Source organism: Aulostomus chinensis, chromosome 3 (genome assembly GCF_037954235.1).
Source record: "Aulostomus chinensis isolate RoL2024-O1b breed Wild chromosome 3, RoL_Achi_v1.0, whole genome shotgun sequence".
NCBI lineage: Eukaryota > Metazoa > Chordata > Actinopteri > Syngnathiformes > Aulostomidae > Aulostomus > Aulostomus chinensis.
Genome location: NC_141322.1, coordinates 3,028,499 through 3,048,838, shown reverse-complemented (window position 1 = coordinate 3,048,838; position 20,340 = coordinate 3,028,499). Strand labels below are relative to the sequence as shown.

The window sequence follows — 20,340 nt, the reverse complement described above, 5'->3', positions numbered from 1 at the left end:
ATTCAATGGTGTGTTTTTTGAAGGTGTGTGTGTTTTAGTCTAGAAGCTACAAGTGTTTGTTTGAGAGTATGTACATGAGGGCAGAGAAGCTCCAATTGTGGTTTCCATGACTGCAGTAAACAAATCTCAGCCATCTGTATTAGACTGAAGGGCAGAGGAGGATTCTGCCAGTTTTACTGTTAAAAACAGTCATTAACTCTCCATATGTTGGCCAATAGTAATATTTTAGACCATCTTTTCCAGTTGTGACTCCAAGTGCTGAGCTGACAGCATTGATCCGTCTGCCTGTCATCTTCTGTCCTACCTTTGTCTAAGTTTGATGTGCTTCTCCTAGTGAAGGTGTTGAATGACATCATCAATCCCAGGGTGATGGAGAAGTGCTCCTCCATCCATGTTGGTATCAAAGTGGTGAGAGTTGAAGTTGAGGAGGTAGAAGCTCCAGTTGGACCCAAAGTGTGACTGCAGATGTGACAGCTTCATATTGACCCTTGTGTTCATCATTGTCTGTGCTACCTGTTGGCTGTCACTTTACTGTGGTTCTTCCAGTTAAGTTGCTGAATATCATCAAGCATGAATGTGGCAAAATCCAGCATTGAAAACAGGACATTTGACTGGATTAGAAAGTTCAACATTCATTGTCCATGTACAGTTATTGTGACAATAAAAGACAGACATCAGCTGTGGTGAACATGGGAATTTATTAACTGATTAATTTGAACAAAAGGTCAATTAGAAACAGTCACTGCATGTGTAACAAAATGGAAATTATAAATCTGAAGTCAAATAAAAATGCATTTAGAACATACAGTGAACATAATTAATCAAAGTAATTTAGACCTTAAATGAAATTTCTCCCCGTTGGGGTTCAATGAACAAACTATTTACAAGTTTAGTGAAAGAAACCCAACATTCCCACATGAGCAAGCACTTGGCGACGGTGGTGAGGAAAAACTCCCTTTTACAGGAAGAAACCTCAGGCAGAACCAGGCTCAAAGTGGGCGGCCACCTGCCTGGACCGGTTGGGGTTGAGAGGGAGAGGGAGAGAGATGGGGCTGGGGTGGAGAGGGGAGATAGACTTGGGGGTGAGGGGCGGGGGCAGTGGGAGTAGAGGAGATACAGAGAGAGAGAGAGAGACAAAGAGGGAGGGGGCTGAGAGGAGAGACAACAGGCAAAAATATACATGCATGATACATTTATAAAACATTTATAAGAGACCAACAGCAATAATGTGACAGACAGTGACTCACAACAACTATAAATAACCAACAACAACTATAAATATCAACTACAACAACGTGCTGTGACCCATGATTGTCACGCAGCACCAGTGGAACCATGATTCGTGGAGCTAAACTACCAACTCATAGTCACTACAAAACTGCAGTAAGTGCAGTGCGTGACAGTGGAATAAGTTAATAAATACATGAATAAATACCTTAAAAACCGTGCATGTCAAGACATGCACAGAATAAATAGCCAAAGTTAAAAAGGTTAAAAAGGTTTAAAAAGTTAAAAAGGGCACAGAGAGGTGGAGTGGGACTTTCTACACTAACAAATGCCAACAGTCATGCCAGGCTTCCTATCAACAACAGGTCCGAGTCAACTTGTCCTACCAGCACACACAGAGCCAACTGAGCTGACATGAGGCTAGTATTTGACCTGGGACAGCCATGTAGCTTTGACACTCAGTCATCCTGGTGGTCAGAATCGCCCTGGAAATCCTCAAAGTCATCCAAGCTAAACAAACTGGCGAGGTCATCTAACTCCCCCTGATCATCTGAAACAGAAAACCTACACAGGATCCCTTCGTGATCGCTGAAGTAGGCTGGCCAGACTGCACATTCCACGTCGTACTGTGACGTTTTAACGTAAACGTGGTCAATTAGCGTCCCCTTTTCTGTGGTCTCTTGTGTCACGTGTTGGGTGAACCCTTTTTCTTCCATAAATTTACAAATTGATGACCCTTTCAAAATGTTCTCATTAAAGTCTCCCATGACTACAACTGTGTTACTTGTCGGAGTTAACCAGTCAAGCAACCTCCCCACATTGCCTTTGAACAGCAAATTTGGATACGCTGGTGGACGGTAAATGACGGCCAGGGAAATGCTCCATTTTTTGTGCAGGCACACCAAGCACTCCAGATTGAAATCGGGTACCTGCAGAATGTCGACGTCCGAATGGGCTAAACTATACAGGCCGACGCCACCGCGTTCTAACTGCTGGAATTTGGAGAATGTGGGGTCAGCGGCGCTGTAACACAGAGACCGAGGACGACTGTGGAAATCGTAGCCAGAAATTTGCACACAGTCCAATGAGGACTGTGCAGTGAGCCATGTTTCTGTGACAGCAATGCAGTTAAGCTGCAAATGCTGCGTGCAGGACACCAAGTCTAGCAGGTGGCGACTTAAACTTTGTACGTTCATCAAATACACCGCGAACTGTGTATTTGATGAAGGCTGCTCAATCAAAAATGGAGGCATGCTAGCTATTGCCTCCTTAATGGTGTCCTTGCAGTAAATGGCCTTTTCTTCAAAGTCCTTGATGATCAGTCCCGACAAGGCCCTAACACGACTGAGAGCTACATACGCCTGCCCAGGTGCAAATACCTTCTTTAAAGACACAACAGCCTGGTCTACAGTCAACCCCTGTACTTTGTGGACTGTACAAGCCCACGCTAGCCTGAGGGGAAACTGCACCCGCACACAACCGCGCTTCCTGGTCTTCTCCCTGTCTGGTTCAATAGCAGTAGAATGCCTGTATTCTACTGCTGCGTGTGGACGCTCTGTCCTCCTCTGTCTGCCAATGTTGTCGTCATCGAACTTGACGTAAATTCTCAGAGGAAATGTGGGGTCGGGGCCAAATTCAATGTAGCTGACAGTGCCACACGCGCCATTGACCAGACCGTCCTGGACGTCGACGTTACGACAGAGCATGACTCTGGCGTTTTTGGCCAAACACAATTTAGATTCCAAACACGTGCCCTGCCCCTTGCTAATGATTCCAGGTTCCAATTTGCCGGTTTTGCGGTTCGGCGTAAAATCTTTAGCGTCAATTTCAACATAATCTGGGCACGTGCGGAACAACTGGTTCAAATTGAAGTCTTCCACTTGCACATTTGTGGTGAAAATATGCAAGGCCGAGCTATCTTCCCCTGTCTCTCGCGATTTCAAAATTTGGACGTCGCCGTCTAACATGGGGGTTTTCTTGGAACGCACCCGAAGCCTGTTCAACATCTCAGCAAAGGAGCTGTCCTTCTGTCTGACGACAGTAGTCAGCTCCACCACGCTAAAGTGGCACCACAGGTCCACACCAACCTGACCAGCGTACAGCGGCTTCCCTTTAACGGGAGGCAACTGGTAGAAGTCACCGACGGCTATGACGCTAACATTACCAAATGGGGAAAAGTCACCGGTCTGTTTTAGCTGCCTCAACCTGCCGTGAACGTATGCCAACAGATTGTGATCAACCATGCTAATCTCATCAATGATGACAATTTGGAGGTCTCTAAATGTGGCCCTTAGAGAGTTCAGTTTGTCTTCTCCCAAGGGTGTGTAGGGCAAGCTGGAGTGTGTGCCAATACTCAGCGAGTGATGAATTGTTGCTGCATTTAAAGTGTATGCAGCTATGCCCGTGGAGGCCATTAACAGAACCGAAATGCTATCTGGTTGATGACAAAGTGTTGCCAGCAGTCTCCCGGCCTCGTACTGAATGGCCCTAATTAAGTGACTTTTCCCCGTCCCTGCACCGCCTGTCAAAAACACATGCAGAGGCTCTGGGTTCTTACCCATGGCCTTCTGCAGACACCACTGTCTAACTTTGTTGAAGACAGCCATTTGCGTCTCGTTCAGAGACCTAACTAAGGCCAAGCCGTCACTTCTGGGCAAAATGCTCCTGTTCCTCTCCAAAAACACATCTGTTTTTGGTTTGGCAGCCGCCAAATCGGGAACATTTTGTAAGGCGTCGGCCAAATGCTCATCAGCATTTTCGCCTTGCCGTTGCTCTTTCATCTCCTCTAAACACTCGAGGCGTTCCGCTTCCAGCTCAGGACAGAGCTCCCCCCAAACATCCTCATCCACCTGACCTTGCTGAGCAATCTCCTCAGCGTGATCCAACTCAGGACAATCGACCTCAAACCTGGCCCTGTTCTCATCGACGACGCTTTGCACCGACTTCATCGAACCGTCCCTGAACCTAACCTCTCCATCCTTATAGAACTGACTGAACAGATGAAACCCCTCAGGTTTCAGATCTGCGTCAATTCTGTAATGGAGATACATCTGAAGCAGACTCTGATAGTGTGCTTCCTCCTGTTTTTCTAAATCAAACCGCATGTAGCGCACAACAGCGAACTGAGACCGCGTTCTCCTCGAGATGAAGCCAAGTCCATTCTTCAGTTGAATCATGTTCTTGGACTTTTCATTCTTGCTGAGAAGACGATACTCAGACGCAAACGTAGCCATACACATGTCCTCGAACACCTGGTCATCTGGCCTGCTCCTATATCTATCCACTATATTTGGCATCCACATATCCTCTGACCTCATGTCACCACAAGCGGCTTTCTGCCTCAACACACTGAGGGGTAAACTCATTCTAACTACATTTGCCCCCGTCGGCACAAAAACGACCTTCCTGGAACACTCCCTCAGATGCATGTTCGTTAGCCTGTACACCGACTCCTGGGCACAAACGTCCCTATTGTGCAAATACACACTTCCTAATTTTTTCAAAGCCTCTCTAGCAGAGAGATTTGATTGTTTGGATGCTTCTTTTTGTGCGTTGGCCAATAAAAGCCCAATTTCTCTCTCGGCTTTGGTTATATACGAAATGATGTAAATGATTACTGCATAGGCATCGGTGACAAAGCTAATGTCCATGTTAGCATTCCAGCACTTCAACAATTTCTTATTGTACTGGTTCACCCAGACATCCTTTACCCCTCTTTTATAGACTACCCTAGTCTTTGTGTGCAGGCGCTTATAAGCCAGCTCAAAAATGTCCTGATTAATGCCCAGAGTCTGGAACAAGTGTTCTACGCTAGCGTAGGCCACTTCTCCTGCGTCCGCTTTTTTAACAGCCTTCTTCACGGCTTTCAAAATGGCGTGTGCCGTCTCCTTATTAATGGGATTCGTGTCTTGAAAACAATTACAGACCGGCACGCTTGTTGACTGAGGATTCTCTCTGGCCTTCGGATCACAGGTACAGGTTTTAATTTCCGTTTTACAAACAAAAGTCCGGGCCGAAACAACTTTTGGGAAATGGAAGCGACACGTTCCGTGTTTCAAGCAGGATTTGGTGTGTCGCCTGGAGTGGGCTTGAACCGATGCCACGATAGCCGATAACGTGTCATCGTCAGGGTTTAAGTCGCAGGTGACATATTGGTCAATAAATGCCACCACCTCCTCATCTGTGTTCTTATCAATTTGGGGAGCCCCCTCAATCCAAAACAGACAGTGGACATGAGGGGAGCCGCGCTGCTGAAATTCTACCCTATAAAAGTAATCTGTGATTTTGCCAATCGGTTGTGAAGGAGACTTGAGAACCTCATTCAAGAAGCAATGCCACCTGTAGTCAAACATCCTCGCGGCTGTCACGGGGTTCCTCCGCAACAGCTCGCACCTGTCTGCCCACTCCAAATCCTCTACCGTCTGCGTTCTGCCCTCCTGCTTCAGGATACTGGTCAGGAGATTCTGCCAGCGCAGATCAGCAGACGAAAACGAACAGAACCACGTCGGAATCCCCAACTGACGGACGCATGCTAACAGGTCCTTTTGAACCGACTGCCAAAAGGCAGGCGTTCCTCGAATGGGCTTCAGAAATCTGAAGCCCTCGTCGACCTGCAACATCTGCTTCAAAGTGTCCTCGTTCATCAGCATCGCTGCGCTAACCTTCTGGGACTTGTGACCTGCCCTACCCTTACGCCCTGCCACGGAAACTTTCGAGGACACTTGCTCAGTCTCAGACATGTACTGACTGAAGAAAATGTACTCAACGTTGCCGGAATAGCGGCCATCCGCATGCATAATCCGGTTGTTGAAGTACCGCGTCAAAGTCAACGCTTGCGAGCGCCCGTCGTGAAATGTTTTCCTACCCAGAGGAAACAAGACGGGGAAACACTTGGCCTCGTTCGTGTGGTCAGAAAGCAGCCTAACTGGACTATTCCCTTCCGCAGGCGCCACGTTGATGATGTCCTCGAAATACTGGTCTAATGCTTCCTGACCAATATCAACAGGCATAAGGCAAGTGTCCTGAAACATGCAGTGCTGCTGTCTGTCATGCAACAGTTCATCTTGAATTATTTCTGTTGAATCATCTATCACGTCGTCTTGACCACCTGACGGAGCTGTCACCGCACCCTCTGAAACGACCTGCTTCTGCTCACAAGACTCTGCCCCCTCTACGACAGCTCCGTCCTCACCGTCAGACTGAACCTCCTCAGTCTCGCCATCGTCCTGGCGACAAAAGTCATTGACCCAATCCTCATTGAAGTCAATGTTCTGGTAAAAAGGATTATTCCTTTTTAAAAAGTGCAGCGCCTGTCTTACCCGTGTACTATCGACAAACTGATACCGATAATGTCCCTTGTAGGTCAACTTACGTTTAAGTTTGACCTGCATCATGGACCCTTCCACGCTAGTCCTAGGCAACACATTGGTTGTCTGCACGACATTAGCCGGAACGCATGTTACCGGCCCATGTACTCCGTTCTGCCCCCCTTTTGGCAATGCCAACAATTTCATGAACGGAATATGCAGCGCAATCAAGTGTTGCTCCAAGCTATTCAAGCATCCCAGTTCCGGCGGAATGGGATCCGGTGTCAGGTTGTTGACCCAACACTCAGCTGGAATCTGCCCTTTGGAAATTTTACTGTGACACGTATGGCAGATCCAAAGTTGACCCCTACAAGCTGCCAACCCACAAGGCACAACACAATCACTACCACACCTATGCAAATACGTGTCACTTATGCATCGGTTAGCAACGGCAACTCTAGCAGAATTTCCAGCGTACATTTCGTAATTACAACCCAGCACCTGAGTTCTGAACAACAACCGATGACACACACAACAGATGAACTCAGGGCCGTCTCTAACCTTATCCAAGAATTGTTCCATGACAAAGTTGAAGTCTTGATACTTTTCAGCTCTTTTTGTCCTATTCAATTGAACAGTGGCAATAACTTGTTTCTTAAATTCTGAACTGCCACGATACTTTTTTGTTATAACTTCCTTCCGGTTAGCTCTAACTGTCTGTCTATGCTTGATGTTGTGTCTATACTTAACAAGACTTCTGGCTTTAACGCTCTGCCTATGCTTGATGTCATCTCTGTATTTGACAACACTTCTGGCTTTTACATTCTCTCTGTGGTTTATTTTCTGTCTATATTTCGTGACACTTCTGGTTTTAACAGTTTGTCTATGTTGGAGATTGTCTCTATATTTTTCTATACTCTTGGCTATCACACTGAGTCTGTACTGGATGTTTTGTTGATATTTGAGTATACTTACAGCTTTACTTCTGGTCTTAACTTTTTGTCTATGCTGGGGATTCTGTTGGTAATCGTGTCTAATCTTTGCTTTTACACTCTCTTTGTATGCTAAATGTGTGTGATATTTATTGAGCATTTGTAATTTTTTTCTCTCTCTGTAGAGAGCATTTTCCCAATACATGTTTTTGTTTGTCAAGAGATGTTTTTCCCTCGTCAATTTATTCAATTTGTCCTGTTTTTTTTTTTTTAGCTTCAAATATTTAGACCGCCCAGCATCGACAGTTACTTCAGACCGAGTATTCATTTGCAGAAACTGATCAGTATCAAGACCTTTGTCGGAAACAACGAAAGGGAAATTACATTCTACATGTTCTGTGTCAACGTCAGCGGGAACTTGTAACGTAGTCCTCAAGGTGTAAGTTGGCACATCCACAAATTTACAATAACCATAACACGTCTGTTGTCCAGGCTGAGACACACAGACCACATTCTCAAAATGCCTGTCCAGGATGTTTTGTACATAAATGCACTCAGGGTGAAAAAGGTCACTGGCACTACTATATTTAAGCCAACGTCCATCCAGAAAAGTACAAACACTAACTCCTAACAAATCTGCTGTGACCTGTATTTCCACCTCTGTGGCCCAAGTGTTAATATATTTCATCCTGGACTGCTGGAGGTACTGTGACACAGAGGAATCGTGTCTTCTCAAAAGAGAGACATATTTCTGAGCATTTCTCTCCAGCTCTTTACAAACAGCAGATCTAATCTTGCGATGGTGCTTCTGAGAGCCACTCACTGCCTGAGAGATGGCCCTGAAGAAGCAGTTCCCATCAGCAACGATCCTCTCATTCTTACATGGAGGACCGATCAATCCAACTTCTGTGGAGAGTGGAGGATTGAACTTGTCAAAGTCAATATTTAACTTTTGACACAAAACCTGACAATTATGTACACCGAGAGGACAAAACAGTAGCGTGTCATTTGTGACAGCGCAAACAAATTCTACGTCTGTGTTAAGCAAACAGCCTTCAAGCGTCTTTAATTTCTTTGACACATGGTTGTCAGGAGAAATTGTGCGCTTTGTGCCATGAGTACCGTGTGGTCCTTCCTGTGATGCAGTGCTGACATTAAGAGATGAAGCAATGTTAGACATGGCCAGATTTGTAGGTACAGTAGGAAGACCTTTGGAGATGGTGGAGTCATCATGTACGGTTTTGTCAATAAAGGTGGACTGTCTCACTTCACTGGCCTGAAACATACAGCTCTCTCCAGATGGAACTGCATTGACATCTGAACACACAACAACACCACACAGTTCGAAAAGTTTCTGGTTTGCACTGAGACTCTCAGCCAAACAGCAGATGTAGTGATGCAGGTCATCAAGACATGCAAAATGCAGAACCACACTGGTACCACGGCAATGTGACAAGCCACTATAATTACGTGAGTGACTGTCGACAACAGCAAACTGTCCATCCTGATGGATGATGGAAGTGGTGTTTCCACACAGTGTCATAAGACATGTGCTGTAGTCACTGAAGATGCTGGCCAGTCCATCACGCAGACTGATAAAGACACCAAAGTCCACCAGCTCCCCTTCAGTCACACCTACTTCCCCTAACAGTACATCCCCAAAATGGAAACTGCATACCTGTCCATCAACTTCCAAGTGATGTGGCAAGTCAGGAACAGATAGCAGATGTGAGGGATGTGTAAAAGAGCCACTGTCACGCAAGAAAGTGTATAACTGATCTCCTTCAATTAAGACACGATCTACATCACACCTTTTCCAGGTGAACACACTGCTTAAAGTGTGTTTGGCTATGCTGACCAAAGCAATAGCCATACACTGCAGTCCTCCATACTTGAACTGCTCATGTCCCTGATGAAAAGAGCCCTTCACAATCTTACCTATCTTAATCCCTCTACTATTAGGAGCCACCATTGCCACATCATTGCCATTGGAAACTGCATTAGCTGCTTTTACATCATGCACAGAGAACATAGAGCAGTCAGACTCAGCTTTGCTGGGCGTGTGCGTCGTCTGCGTTGGCTCCTCGACAGGCGATTCCGTCAGCAAGGCCGGGCGAGCTGCGGCAACCTCCCTCCTCGGACCCTCTGGCACCAGGGCAGCAGTCAGTGGCACCGCAGACTCCTCCTCGCACGCCTTGGCTGCCGCCTCCACCTGTTGGAAGATGAACAGAGAATGTAAAATGTAATAAATAAAGTAGGAGAGGAAATGTTGGTGATTTGAATTAGGCACAAGAAGTAAACTGTATGTAATTAAAGCAAGGCGAACCTGCTGCGCTGCTGGACGGGGCTTGGAGGCGGACACGGTCAGACGGGCAGGTGGTGTTGCCAGCACCTAAATAAAGAAAAGGAGATTAAGTACAAAAGAAGTGGATTTTTAAGTTTAAGTCAAAATGCAGGTATAAGTTATATTGCAGTTATTGGAAGAAGACATCCAAATACTAACCTGTCGCTTTCCTCCTTTGTTCTTTGAGGCAACACGTTGGCGCTGGCGCTTCCCGTTGCCAGGGGGAGACTGAAAGAAGGGTAGAATTTTTGTTTACAACATCAGAGATGCATGTAGGCTTTAAACAGTAAATGTAATGAGTGCTATAGTTACCTGGCCAGCTGGTGGAGCAGCAGTGCAGCCGGAGCCAGAAGAAGGTGAAACCTTCTCCATGGCATCCAGCATGTCACTGCTGAACCACACCGGGTTGGACGGGATGGGAGACTGTCGGGCCGGAGGTGTACCAGTCTTTCAAACAGAAAGCAAAGAGGGGAAGAAGCACAAATATTAGTTGTTGTTCATAACAAGAAGATTTAAGAAATGTGCATTTGGATAATGTAGTAGTGAAATACATTACCGCGCATGCCCGCCCAACGACGGTCCACTCCCGGGGGTCACGATGACGAGGCACAGGAACGTGTCCCGTCACGATCACCCTGGGAGACACCCTCACACGCGGCGATGTGCGGGGTGACACGGTGGGCTGTGGTGGAGGGGGGGCGAGCTGACGGACCGCGGCGTTCCACAGCAGATCCACCACAACCGGCATGCCATCGGAGTCGCTGAGGTGAACCTGAAAGACATGAAAACAAAGTAGACTTTAATGGCGTAGGGTAACATAGCATGGAACAAGAGGGAAGGTAGAGCATTTAACATATGTAAGTGATGACATTATGCTGCACTTACACCGTCGTGGCACCACAGCTCCAACCGATGGACTGGGAGGTGCTCCGCCATAGACACGTATGGGATACCTGGAAGATGTACACGGCATAAATATCTATGGTAATGGTGTAATGTGCATGAAATAATAGAGCGTCAAAGTATGAATGTGACGTAACAAGGAGATGTGAAGAGTGACATACCCATGCGCGCTGTGACACGGCGGTATTCCTGACGTAGCAGGTCCTGCAAGGCCGGATCGATGGTTAAGCGTGGAGGGAAATCCATCACTAACACCTTGAAGGGCGAAATGAAACAAATGTCATATATGATTGTAAATAATTACATAACTAAAAAGTGTGACTGTGTAGGAGGGAAGACATAATAGCAACAGTATATGACAAACAGAAGCTCACCGTCGACCAGAGGCTGCTGACAGTGGTCAGGAGAGCACGGAAGTCCAACGCCGCCTCACCAACAGTCCTGCTGGCTGTGAGGTTGTTGCTGGGGGCCCCCACGCACACCAAGTCCGGGGTCCAGGGGAGGGTGGCGTGCATGACCTCGGTCCTGAGGTCAGAGGCGGCTCCACCTGGAACGGATAAGAAGCCAAAAGTGAGAGAACCTTGCGGCATACTCACGAACCCGTCGACGATGGCGCGCAGGTGGGAGTCTCCGAGGACGAACACCATCTGTTACAGAAGCACATGTTTAGAACACACAGCAAGGATGAGTGCGTAGAGGCATGCAATAATGTAGAATGAAAAAGATCAGTACCTTCTGGCCCGGGGACTGAGCAGGAGTGACAAGCTTCACGGAGTGGTTGGTGTAGAGAGAAGTTTGCCATCTCCGCACGCGATGGCGGTGTCCGGTACCGCGCCCTGTTAGGATGGAGATGTACAAGAATGTGAGGTCATGGCTGACATGTTTTTTTGTGGCAAGTGTTTAAGTGGGAGCGGCAAGGTGTTTAAAGAATAGGTAATACATACGAGCAACAAACTCGGGGATAGGTGGCCCAGGGATCCAAGGCTGCCTCTCCGCCATCCTCCGCTTGGTCGCCTGGGCACGCCGGTGGGCCTTCGCACGGGGCATCTATGAAAGAGAATGTATATTGATTGATCGTTCACAATGAAAGCATGAGACTATATTATGCTATTTGTACTCACAAACAGGAGAGATGTTCACTTCTTAAGTGAGGTTATTAAAAAGAAGTGCAACTTACCTTGGCAGTAGGAGATGGTCAATGTGTAGTAGTGTGTGTGTGTGTGTGTGTCAATGTGAATGAATGTAGAGTTGTTAAAGTATGCAAAAGTTATGCGTTTGACTAAATGAAGTGAGTATGTAAGTATGTGTTGAGTTTGAAGGTGAGAGTAGTTTGGAAGAATAGTGGTTGATATACAAGATGGAGCAGACCAGCAAGTCACAAGCAGGTAATCTGTAAGGTAGACATGAAGGTACTGTTTTATACACACACAAGATATACAGATAAACACACACCTATAAACATAAATACACACCTTCAGACATAATCTAAAAAAGCTATTATTCATGTGAAATGATGGCATTAATGAACGTGTGTAATAATTATTTGTAGTGATTGACAGTGAATTATATTATACATACTTATATCGTTTCACACTGTTATACAATATAGAGAGAAAATCATTAAACAACTCACATACATCAGAAGTATGATATAAATTTTAAAAAATGGTTAAATGGATACAGAAACATACGAAGCTGTTAGTCATGTGAAATGATTAAGTAAAAGGGACTAGGTAGCAGTTCATGGCGGTGAGGCGAAATGGCGTTCATTTCGTGCAGCAACACGAAATGGCGGAGGCGAGGAGCCTAGTCGAGGCGAGGTGAAATGGCGGAGCTAGCGGCCTCCTGTGGAGACGCGAAATGGCGGAGCTAGCGGCCTCCTGTGGAGACGCGAAATGGCGGAGCTAGCGGCCTCCTGTGGAGACGCGAAATGGCGGAGCTAGCGGCCTCCTGTGGAGACGCGAAATGGCGGAGCTAGCGGCCTCCTCTCGAGAGGCGAAATGGCGGAGCTAGCGGCCTCCTCTCGAGAGGCGAAATGGCGGAGCTAGCGGCCTCGTGTGGAGACGCGAAATGGCGGAGCTAGCGGCCTCGTGTGGAGACGCGAAATGGCGGAGCTAGCGGCCTCGTGTGGAGACGCGAAATGGCGGAGCTAGCGGCCTCGTGTGGAGACGCGAAATGGCGGAGCTAGCGGCCTCGTGTGGAGACGCGAAATGGCGGAGCTAGCGGCCTCGTCTCCAGACGCGAAATGGCGGCGGTAGCAGCGTAGTTGCATAGAGGCGAAGAGATAGCGGCTTTATGGTGGTGAGTTTAAAGGGCAGACTTCCGAACCTGGCGACTTCGTTGTGGTAAGGCAAGTCGGCAGAGGTGTGAAGGTAGCGGTGGAGAAGAGGCGAAAGAGACCCGAGGAGCTAACAAGTTCCTCAAGGTGAGGCAGAATGGCTGAGGTGCGGATGTAGCGGCGTTTACTGAGTACATGGTAGTAGGGAAAATACGGTGTCGCGTAACAGAATGAAGCAAAAATGAGCATTTGAAACATGGCTGGAAGGAACAAGAAATCATGCAAACGACACAGCTGCACTCACCTCCGGTTGGACGAGCAGGAGAAAATGGCAACGCAGCAGTCAGGTTTTATGAGCTCGTATGAGGAGACGTCACGGAGTACAGAGTGGCACAGCAAGGGATTGGCAGAGAGGTGGCATGACGACACGTCATGAAGTGCATTGCAGCACAGCAACTGATTGGCAGAGAGCTGTCAGATCTGACCATTGAGGAGAGAGCTGAGACTTCACAGAGCCTTGTTGCTAGGGTGTGAGAGCCCCTCCCTTCTCTGCTCTCTCTCTGCCGCCTGTGTCAGAGTGGAGAGCAGAGGAGGATTTGTCAGTTTTACTGTGAAAAACTGAGTCATAACTCAGCATATGGTGGTCCAAAGTGCAATGTAAAGATATCAGTTTGTAGAGTTTTTTGTCAGGAATTCAACATTGCGTTTTTTGAAGGTGTGAGTGTTTTAGTTTAGAAGCTAGTGTGAGAGTGGAGAGGTGCAGAGTGGTGTTATCCATGGCAGTTTTGGACTCGGAGTGGAGAGCAGAAGAGGATTATTGAAGTTGTAGTGTGAAACACAATCATAACTCAGCATATGTTGCTCAAAAGTGTAATGTTAAGACATCAGTGTGTAGAGTTTTTTGTCAGGAATTCAATGGTGTGTTTTCTGAAGGTGTGAGTCTTTTAGTTTAGAAGCTACAAGTGTTTGTTTGAGAGTATGTACATGAGGGCAGAGACTCTCCAATTGTGGTTTCCATGACTACAGTAAACAAATCTCTGCTATCTGTGCCTGAGTCGAGAGCAGCTGAAAAGTGTACATTTTTAGTGTGTGAAAAGCAAATAACTCTGCATATGTTGCTTGGAAGTGGAATATAATTCCATATTTTTGTAGAGATTTTTCTGAGGAATCCAGTGGTGTGTTTTGTGAAGCTGTGAGAGTTTCAGTGTAGACGTGACAAGCGTTTGTTCGAGAATATGTACAATGAGAGGACACGGCCACCCCATTGACTTCCATTGTAAGCGTGAAATGTGTCTCCCCGACTTTGACGGCTTATAAAATCCAAACCGAGCACGTAGTATATTATTCTTACTGAACTTTTAATCAGCACAGTTGGGAGAGTAATGTGTGAAAGTTTGGAAGCGATGCCATTTACGGTTTAGGAGGAGATAGATTTTGTTCGGGAGTAAAAAAAGTCTAAATTTTGACAGTTTTGTCCAATTTGTGGACATTGTGTTGTAGATAGGTGAGAGGTCAGAGTGTACGAATTGTTCGTCTTGATGCGACGAGTGCAACGGTGTTGGTCCCGTGTCTGTGGGACATTCGTGCAACCAGTTATAATGATTCTATTTTTTTTTTAGTTTTTTTGCTCTGTAGGTGGCGCTATAGAGTTTTGCCAAATTTTTTTTTCAGAATATCGAAATTTTCGCCAGACCGGATGTGCGTGCCAAATTTCAGCGAATTTCATGCATGTCTAGGGGGTGTAATTATGCGATTTATTGGCGGCGGAAAAATAAAGAATAATAATAATAATTAAAGCTGCAAGCAGCGTTGTTAGGGCCTGAGCCCCCGCCTAACCGCGGCCGGATCGCCGGCCCGAATCCAACGGTGTAATCGGCAAATCCCTAGGCCTTGTAGTTTAGGAGATACGAGCCTCAGTTCGCTGCACAGTGCGAGTGCAGAGCTGAGAGCCGGCCCTTTAAGAGCCCCTCCCTTCTCTGCTCGCTCTCTGCCATCTGTGTCAGAGTGGAGAGCAGAGGAGGATTTGGCAGTTTTACTGTGAAAACCAGTCATAACTCAGCATATGTGGGTCAAAAGTGTAATGTAAAGACATCAGTGCGTAGAGTTTTTTGTCAGGAATTCAATGGTGTGCTTTTTGAAGGTGTGAGTGTTTTAGTTTAGAAGCTACAAGTGTTTGTTTGAGAGTATGTACATGAGGGCAGAGAAGCTCCAATTGTGGTTTCCATGACTACAGTAAACAAATCTCTGCCATCTGTGCCTGAGTGGAGAGCAGCTAAAAAATGCACATTTTTAGTGTGTGAAAAGCAAATATCTCTGCATTTGTTGCTTGGAAGTGGAATATAATTCCATATTTTTGTAGGGATTTTTCTGAGGAATCCATTGTGTGTTTTGTGAAGCTGTGTGAGTTTCAGTGTAGACGTGACAAGTGTTTGTTCGAGAATATGTACCATGAGAGGACACGGCCACCCCATTGACTTCCATTGTAAGCGTGAAATGTGTCTCCCCGACTTTGACGGCTTATAAAATCCAAACCGAGCGCGTAGTATATTATTCTTACTGAACTTTTAATCAGCACAGTTGGGAGAGTAATGTGTGAAAGTTTGGAAGCGATGCCATTTACGGTTTAGGAGGAGATAGATTTTGTTCGGGGAGGAGCAAAAGTCCTCATTTTGACAGTTTTGTCCAATTTGTGGACATTCTGTTGTAGATAGGTGAGAGGTCAGAGCGTATGAATTTTTCGTCTTGATGAGACGAGTGCAACGGTGATGGTCCCGTGTGTGTGGGACATTCGTGCAAGCAGTTATAGCTCTCCAAAGTTTTTGCGAGTTTTTTGGCTCCCTAGGTGGCGCTATTGAGTTTTTGCGAATTTTTTTTTTAAAATATAAAATTTTTCGCCGGACCGGACGTTTGTGCAAAATTTCAGCAAATTCCGTGCATGTTCAGGGGGTCAAATTAAGCGTTAAAGAGGCGGCGGAAGAAAGAAAGAATAATAATAATAATAGCCAAAAAAACTTTGCAATTTCAGATAAAATTTTTGCCACCATTGGTTTCAATGGGGGACCTCACCCCCCTGTCCCCCCCCGGACCCTCCTGTGATGTTTTTAGAGGCCTGTGATGCTCCTAAGTGTGTGTTTTTACTGCTTTTAGCGCTGACTTCGTGTCTCTCTGACTTCGAAACATAATAGGGTCTTCGCCCAGAAGTACCTTCTGGCTCAGGCCCTAAAAAAACGAAGCAATTTCAGATATAATTTTTGCCACCATTGGTTTCAATGGGGGACCTCACCCCCCGTCCCCCCCCGGACCCCCCTGTGATGTTTTTAGAGGCCTGTGATGCTCCTAAGTGTGTGTTTTTACTGCTTTTAGCGCTGACTTCGTGTCTCTCTGACTTCGAAACATAATAGGGTCTTCGCCCAGAAGTACCTTCTGGCTCAGGCCCTAATAATACCAAAAAACTTTACAATTTCAGATAAAATTTTTGCCACCATAGGTTTCAATGGGGGACCTCACCCCCCTCTCCCCCCCCGGACCCCTCTGTGATGTTTTTAGAGGCCTGTGATGCTCCTAAGTGTGTGTTTTTACTGCTTTTAGCGCTGACTTCGTGTCTCTCTGACTTCGAAACATAATAGGGTCTTCGCCCAGAAGTACCTTCTGGCTCAGGCCCTAATTAAAGCTGCAAGCAGCGTTGTTAGGGCCTGAGCCCCCGCCTAACCGCGGCCGGATCGCCGGCCCCAATCCAACGGTGTAATCGGCAAATCCCTGGGCCTTGTAGTTTAGGAGATACGAGCCTCAGTTCGCTGCACAGTGTGACTGCAGAGCTGAGAGCCGGCCCTTTAAGAGCCCCTCTCTTCTCTGCTCGCTCTCTGCTGTCTGTGTCAGAGTGGAGAGCAGAGGAGGATTTGGCAGTTTAACTGTGAAACACAGTCATAACTCTGCATATATGGGTCAAAAGTGGAATGTAAAGACATCAGTGCGTAGAGTTTTTCTCAGGAATTCAATGGTGTGCTTTTTGAAGGTGTGAGTGTTTTAATTTAGAAGCGACAAGTGTTTGTTTGAGAGTATGTACATGAGGGCAGAGAAGCTCCAATTGTGGTTTCCATGACTACAGTAAACAAATGTCTGCCATGTCTGTCAGAGCTGAGAGCAGAGTTGAGAGCAGAGCTGCCAGCTGGCCCATTAAGAACCCCTCCCCCGCTGCACTTTCTTTGATCTGTGCTAGAGTGGAGAGAGTGGAGGATTAAGAGAAATGTAGTGTGTAAAAGCTGAATAACTCGGCCTACGTTGGTGGAAAGTAACACAAAATACCATATTTTTGTAGGGATTTTTGTCAGGAATACAGTGATATGTTTTTAAAAGCTGTGCGATGTATGGTATAGACGTGAGAAGCATTTGTTCGAGAGTATGTACCATGAGAGGACACGGCCTCCCCATTGACTTCCATTGTAAGCGTGAAACGTGTCTCCCCCACTTTGAGAGCTTATAAAATCCAAACCGAGCGCGTAGTATATTATTCTTACTGAACTTTTAATCAGCACAGTTGGGAGAGTAATGTGTGAAAGTTTGGAAGCCCTGGCATTTACGGTTTAGGAGGAGATAGATTTTGTTCGGGGAGTAAAAAAAGTCCTGATTTTGACAGTTTTGTCCAATTTGTGGACATTCTGTTGGAGATAGGTGAGGGGTCAGAGTGTAAGAATTGTTCGTCTTGATGAGACGAGTCCAACGGTGTTGGTCCCATGTCTGTGGGAGTTTTGTGTGAGGAGTTATAGCGCGCGAAATTAAAAAAAATTATCTTTTTTTTGTGTGGCTCCCTAGGTGGCGCTATAGACTTTAGTGGCGTTTTTGTTTTTGATTAGTGAATGTTGAGACATACCGAACGATTGTGGCAAATTTCAGCGAATTTCATGCATGTTCAGGGGGTCAAATTAGATTATGCGCGTTATGCGCATTATGCGCATATAGCGCGCACTCATTGAGAGCAAGAACAGTATAATACCAGGTTTTGAATGGGTGTGTATGTGAAAACTGGCTCCGGGCCGTCTGGCCCAGTTGCCTCATGGGTGTTGGGGGGGCCTGGGACACTGTTTAGTGTGTGTTTTTAGTGTTTTTAGTGCTGCTAATGTGTTGCTCTGCCGAGCAAACATAATAGGGTCTTCGCCAGAAGTACCTTCTGGCTCAGGCCCTAATAATAATTAAAGCTGCAAGCAGCGTTGTTAGGGCCTGAGCCCCCGCCTAACCGCGGCCGGATCGCCGGCCCCAATCCAACGGTGTAATCGGCAAATCCCTAGGCCTTGTAGTTTAGGAGATACGAGCCTCAGTTTGCTGCACAGTGTGAGTGCAGAGCTGAGAGCCGGCCCTTTAAGAGCCCCTCCCTTCTCTGCTCGCTCTCTGCCATCTCTGTCAGAGTGGAGAGCAGAGGAGGATTTGGCAGTTTTACTGTGAAACACAGTCATAACTCAGCATATGTTGGTCAAAAGTGGAATGTAAAGACATCAGTGCGTAGAGTTTTTTCTCAGGAATTCAATGGTGTGTTTTCTGAAGGTGTGAGTGTCTTAGTTTAGAAGATACAAGTGTTTGTTTGAGAGTATGTACATGAGGGCAGAGAAGCTCCAATTGTGGTTTCCATGACTACAGTAAACAAATCTCTGCCATCTGTGCTAGAGTGGAGAGCAGCTAAAAAATGCTCATTTTTAGTGTGTGAAAAGCAAATATCTCTGCATTTGTTTTCTGGAAGTGGAATATAATTCCATATTTTTGTAGAGATTTTTCTGAGGAATCGACTGGTGTGTTTTGTGAAGCTGTGAGAGTTTTAGTTTAGACGTGAGAAGCATTTGTTCGAGAGTTTGTACCATGAGAGGACACGGCCACCCCATTGACTTCCATTGTAAGCGTGAAACGTGTCTCCCCGACTTTGACGGCTTATAAAATCCAAACCGAGCGCGTAGTATATTATTCTTACTGAACTTTTAATCAGCACAGTTGGGAGAGTAATGTGTGAAAGTTTGGAAGCGATACCATTTACGGTTTAGGAGGAGATAGATTTTGTTCGGGGAGGAGCAAAAGTCCTCATTTTGACAGTTTTGTCCAATTTGTGGACATTGTGTTGTAGATAGGTGAGAGGTCAGAGCGTATGAAATTTTCGTCTTGATGAGACGGGTGCAACGGTGTTGGTCCCGTGTCTGTGGGACATTCGTGCAAGCAGTTATAGCGCTCCAAATTTTTTGCGAGTTTTTTGTCTCCCTAGGTGGCGCTATTGAGTTTTGGCGAAATTTTTTTTTTAAATATCAAATTTTTCGCCGGACCGGACGTGTGTGCAAAATTTCAGCGAATTTCATGCATGTTCAGGGGGTCAAATTAAGCGTTAAAGATTCCCGGATGAAACAAAGAATAATTAAAGCTGCAAGCAGCGTTGTTAGGGCCTGAGCCCCCGCGCGGCCTACGGCCGCGTCCTTGACACCGGCCCGAATCCAACGGTGTAATCGGCAAATCCCTAGGCCTTGTAGTTTAGGAGATACGAGCCTCAGTTCGCTGCACAGTGTGACTGCAGAGCTGAGAGCCGGCCCTTTAAGAGCCCCTCCCTTCTCTGCTCGCTCTCTGCCATCTCTGTCAGAGTGGAGAGCAGAGGAGGATTTGGCAGTTTTACTGACAAACACAGTCATAACTCAGCATATGTTGGTCAAAAGTGTAATGTAAAGACATCAGTTTGTAGAGTTTTTTTGTCAGGAATTCAATGGTGTGTTTTCTGAAGGTGTGAGTGTTTTAGTTTAGAAGCTACAAGTGTTTGTTTGAGAGTATGTACATGAGGGCAGAGAAGCTCCAATTGTGGTTTCCATGACTACAGTAAACAAATCTCTGCCATCTCTGTCAGAGCTGAGAGCAGAGCTGCCAGCTGGCCCATTAAGAACCCCTCCCCCGCTGCACTTTCTTTGATCTGTGCTAGAGTGGAGAGAGTGGAGGATTAAGAGAAATGTAGTGTGTAAAAGTTGAATAACTCGGCCTACGTTGGTTGAAAGTAACACAAAATACCATATTTTTGTAGGGATTTTTGTCAGGAATACAGTGATATGTTTTTAAAAGCTGTGCGATGTATGGTATAGACGTGAGAAGCATTTGTTCGAGAGTATGTACAATGAGAGGACACGGCCACCCCATTGACTTCCATTGTAAGCGTGAAATGTGTCTCCCCGACTTTGACGGCTTATAAAATCCAAACCGAGCGCGTAGTATATTATTCTTACTGAACTTTTAATCAGCACAGTTGGGAGAGTAATGTGTGAAAGTTTGGAAGCGATGCCATTTACGGTTTAGGAGGAGATAGATTTTGTTCGGGAGTAAAAAAAGTCCTCATTTTGACAG

At 46.2% G+C, this 20,340-nt stretch overlaps 1 protein-coding gene across 2 annotated transcripts; it reads right to left on the bottom strand.

Annotated features, from left to right (window-relative positions):
- Positions 1-679: 679 nt before the first annotated feature.
- LOC147267384 (uncharacterized) lies at positions 680-13,377 on the bottom strand. 2 transcript variants are annotated; one of them, XM_086198213.1, is made up of 11 exons: positions 13,295-13,377; positions 11,657-12,102; positions 11,445-11,548; positions 11,087-11,359; positions 10,874-10,967; positions 10,695-10,762; positions 10,366-10,581; positions 10,122-10,256; positions 9,969-10,037; positions 9,792-9,857; positions 680-9,677 (listed from the first exon to the last, which is right to left on the bottom strand). In XM_086198213.1, exons 2-11 carry the CDS (start codon positions 11,757-11,759, stop codon positions 1,686-1,688), a joined length of 9,120 nt encoding a protein of 3,039 aa, XP_086054339.1. In that variant the 5' UTR covers positions 11,760-12,102; positions 13,295-13,377; the 3' UTR covers positions 680-1,685. The 2 variants fall into 2 exon arrangements, with proteins under 2 accessions (XP_086054339.1, XP_086054348.1); XM_086198222.1 differs by lacking the exon at positions 13,295-13,377 and adding an exon at positions 13,041-13,132.
- Positions 13,378-20,340: the final 6,963 nt, after the last annotated feature.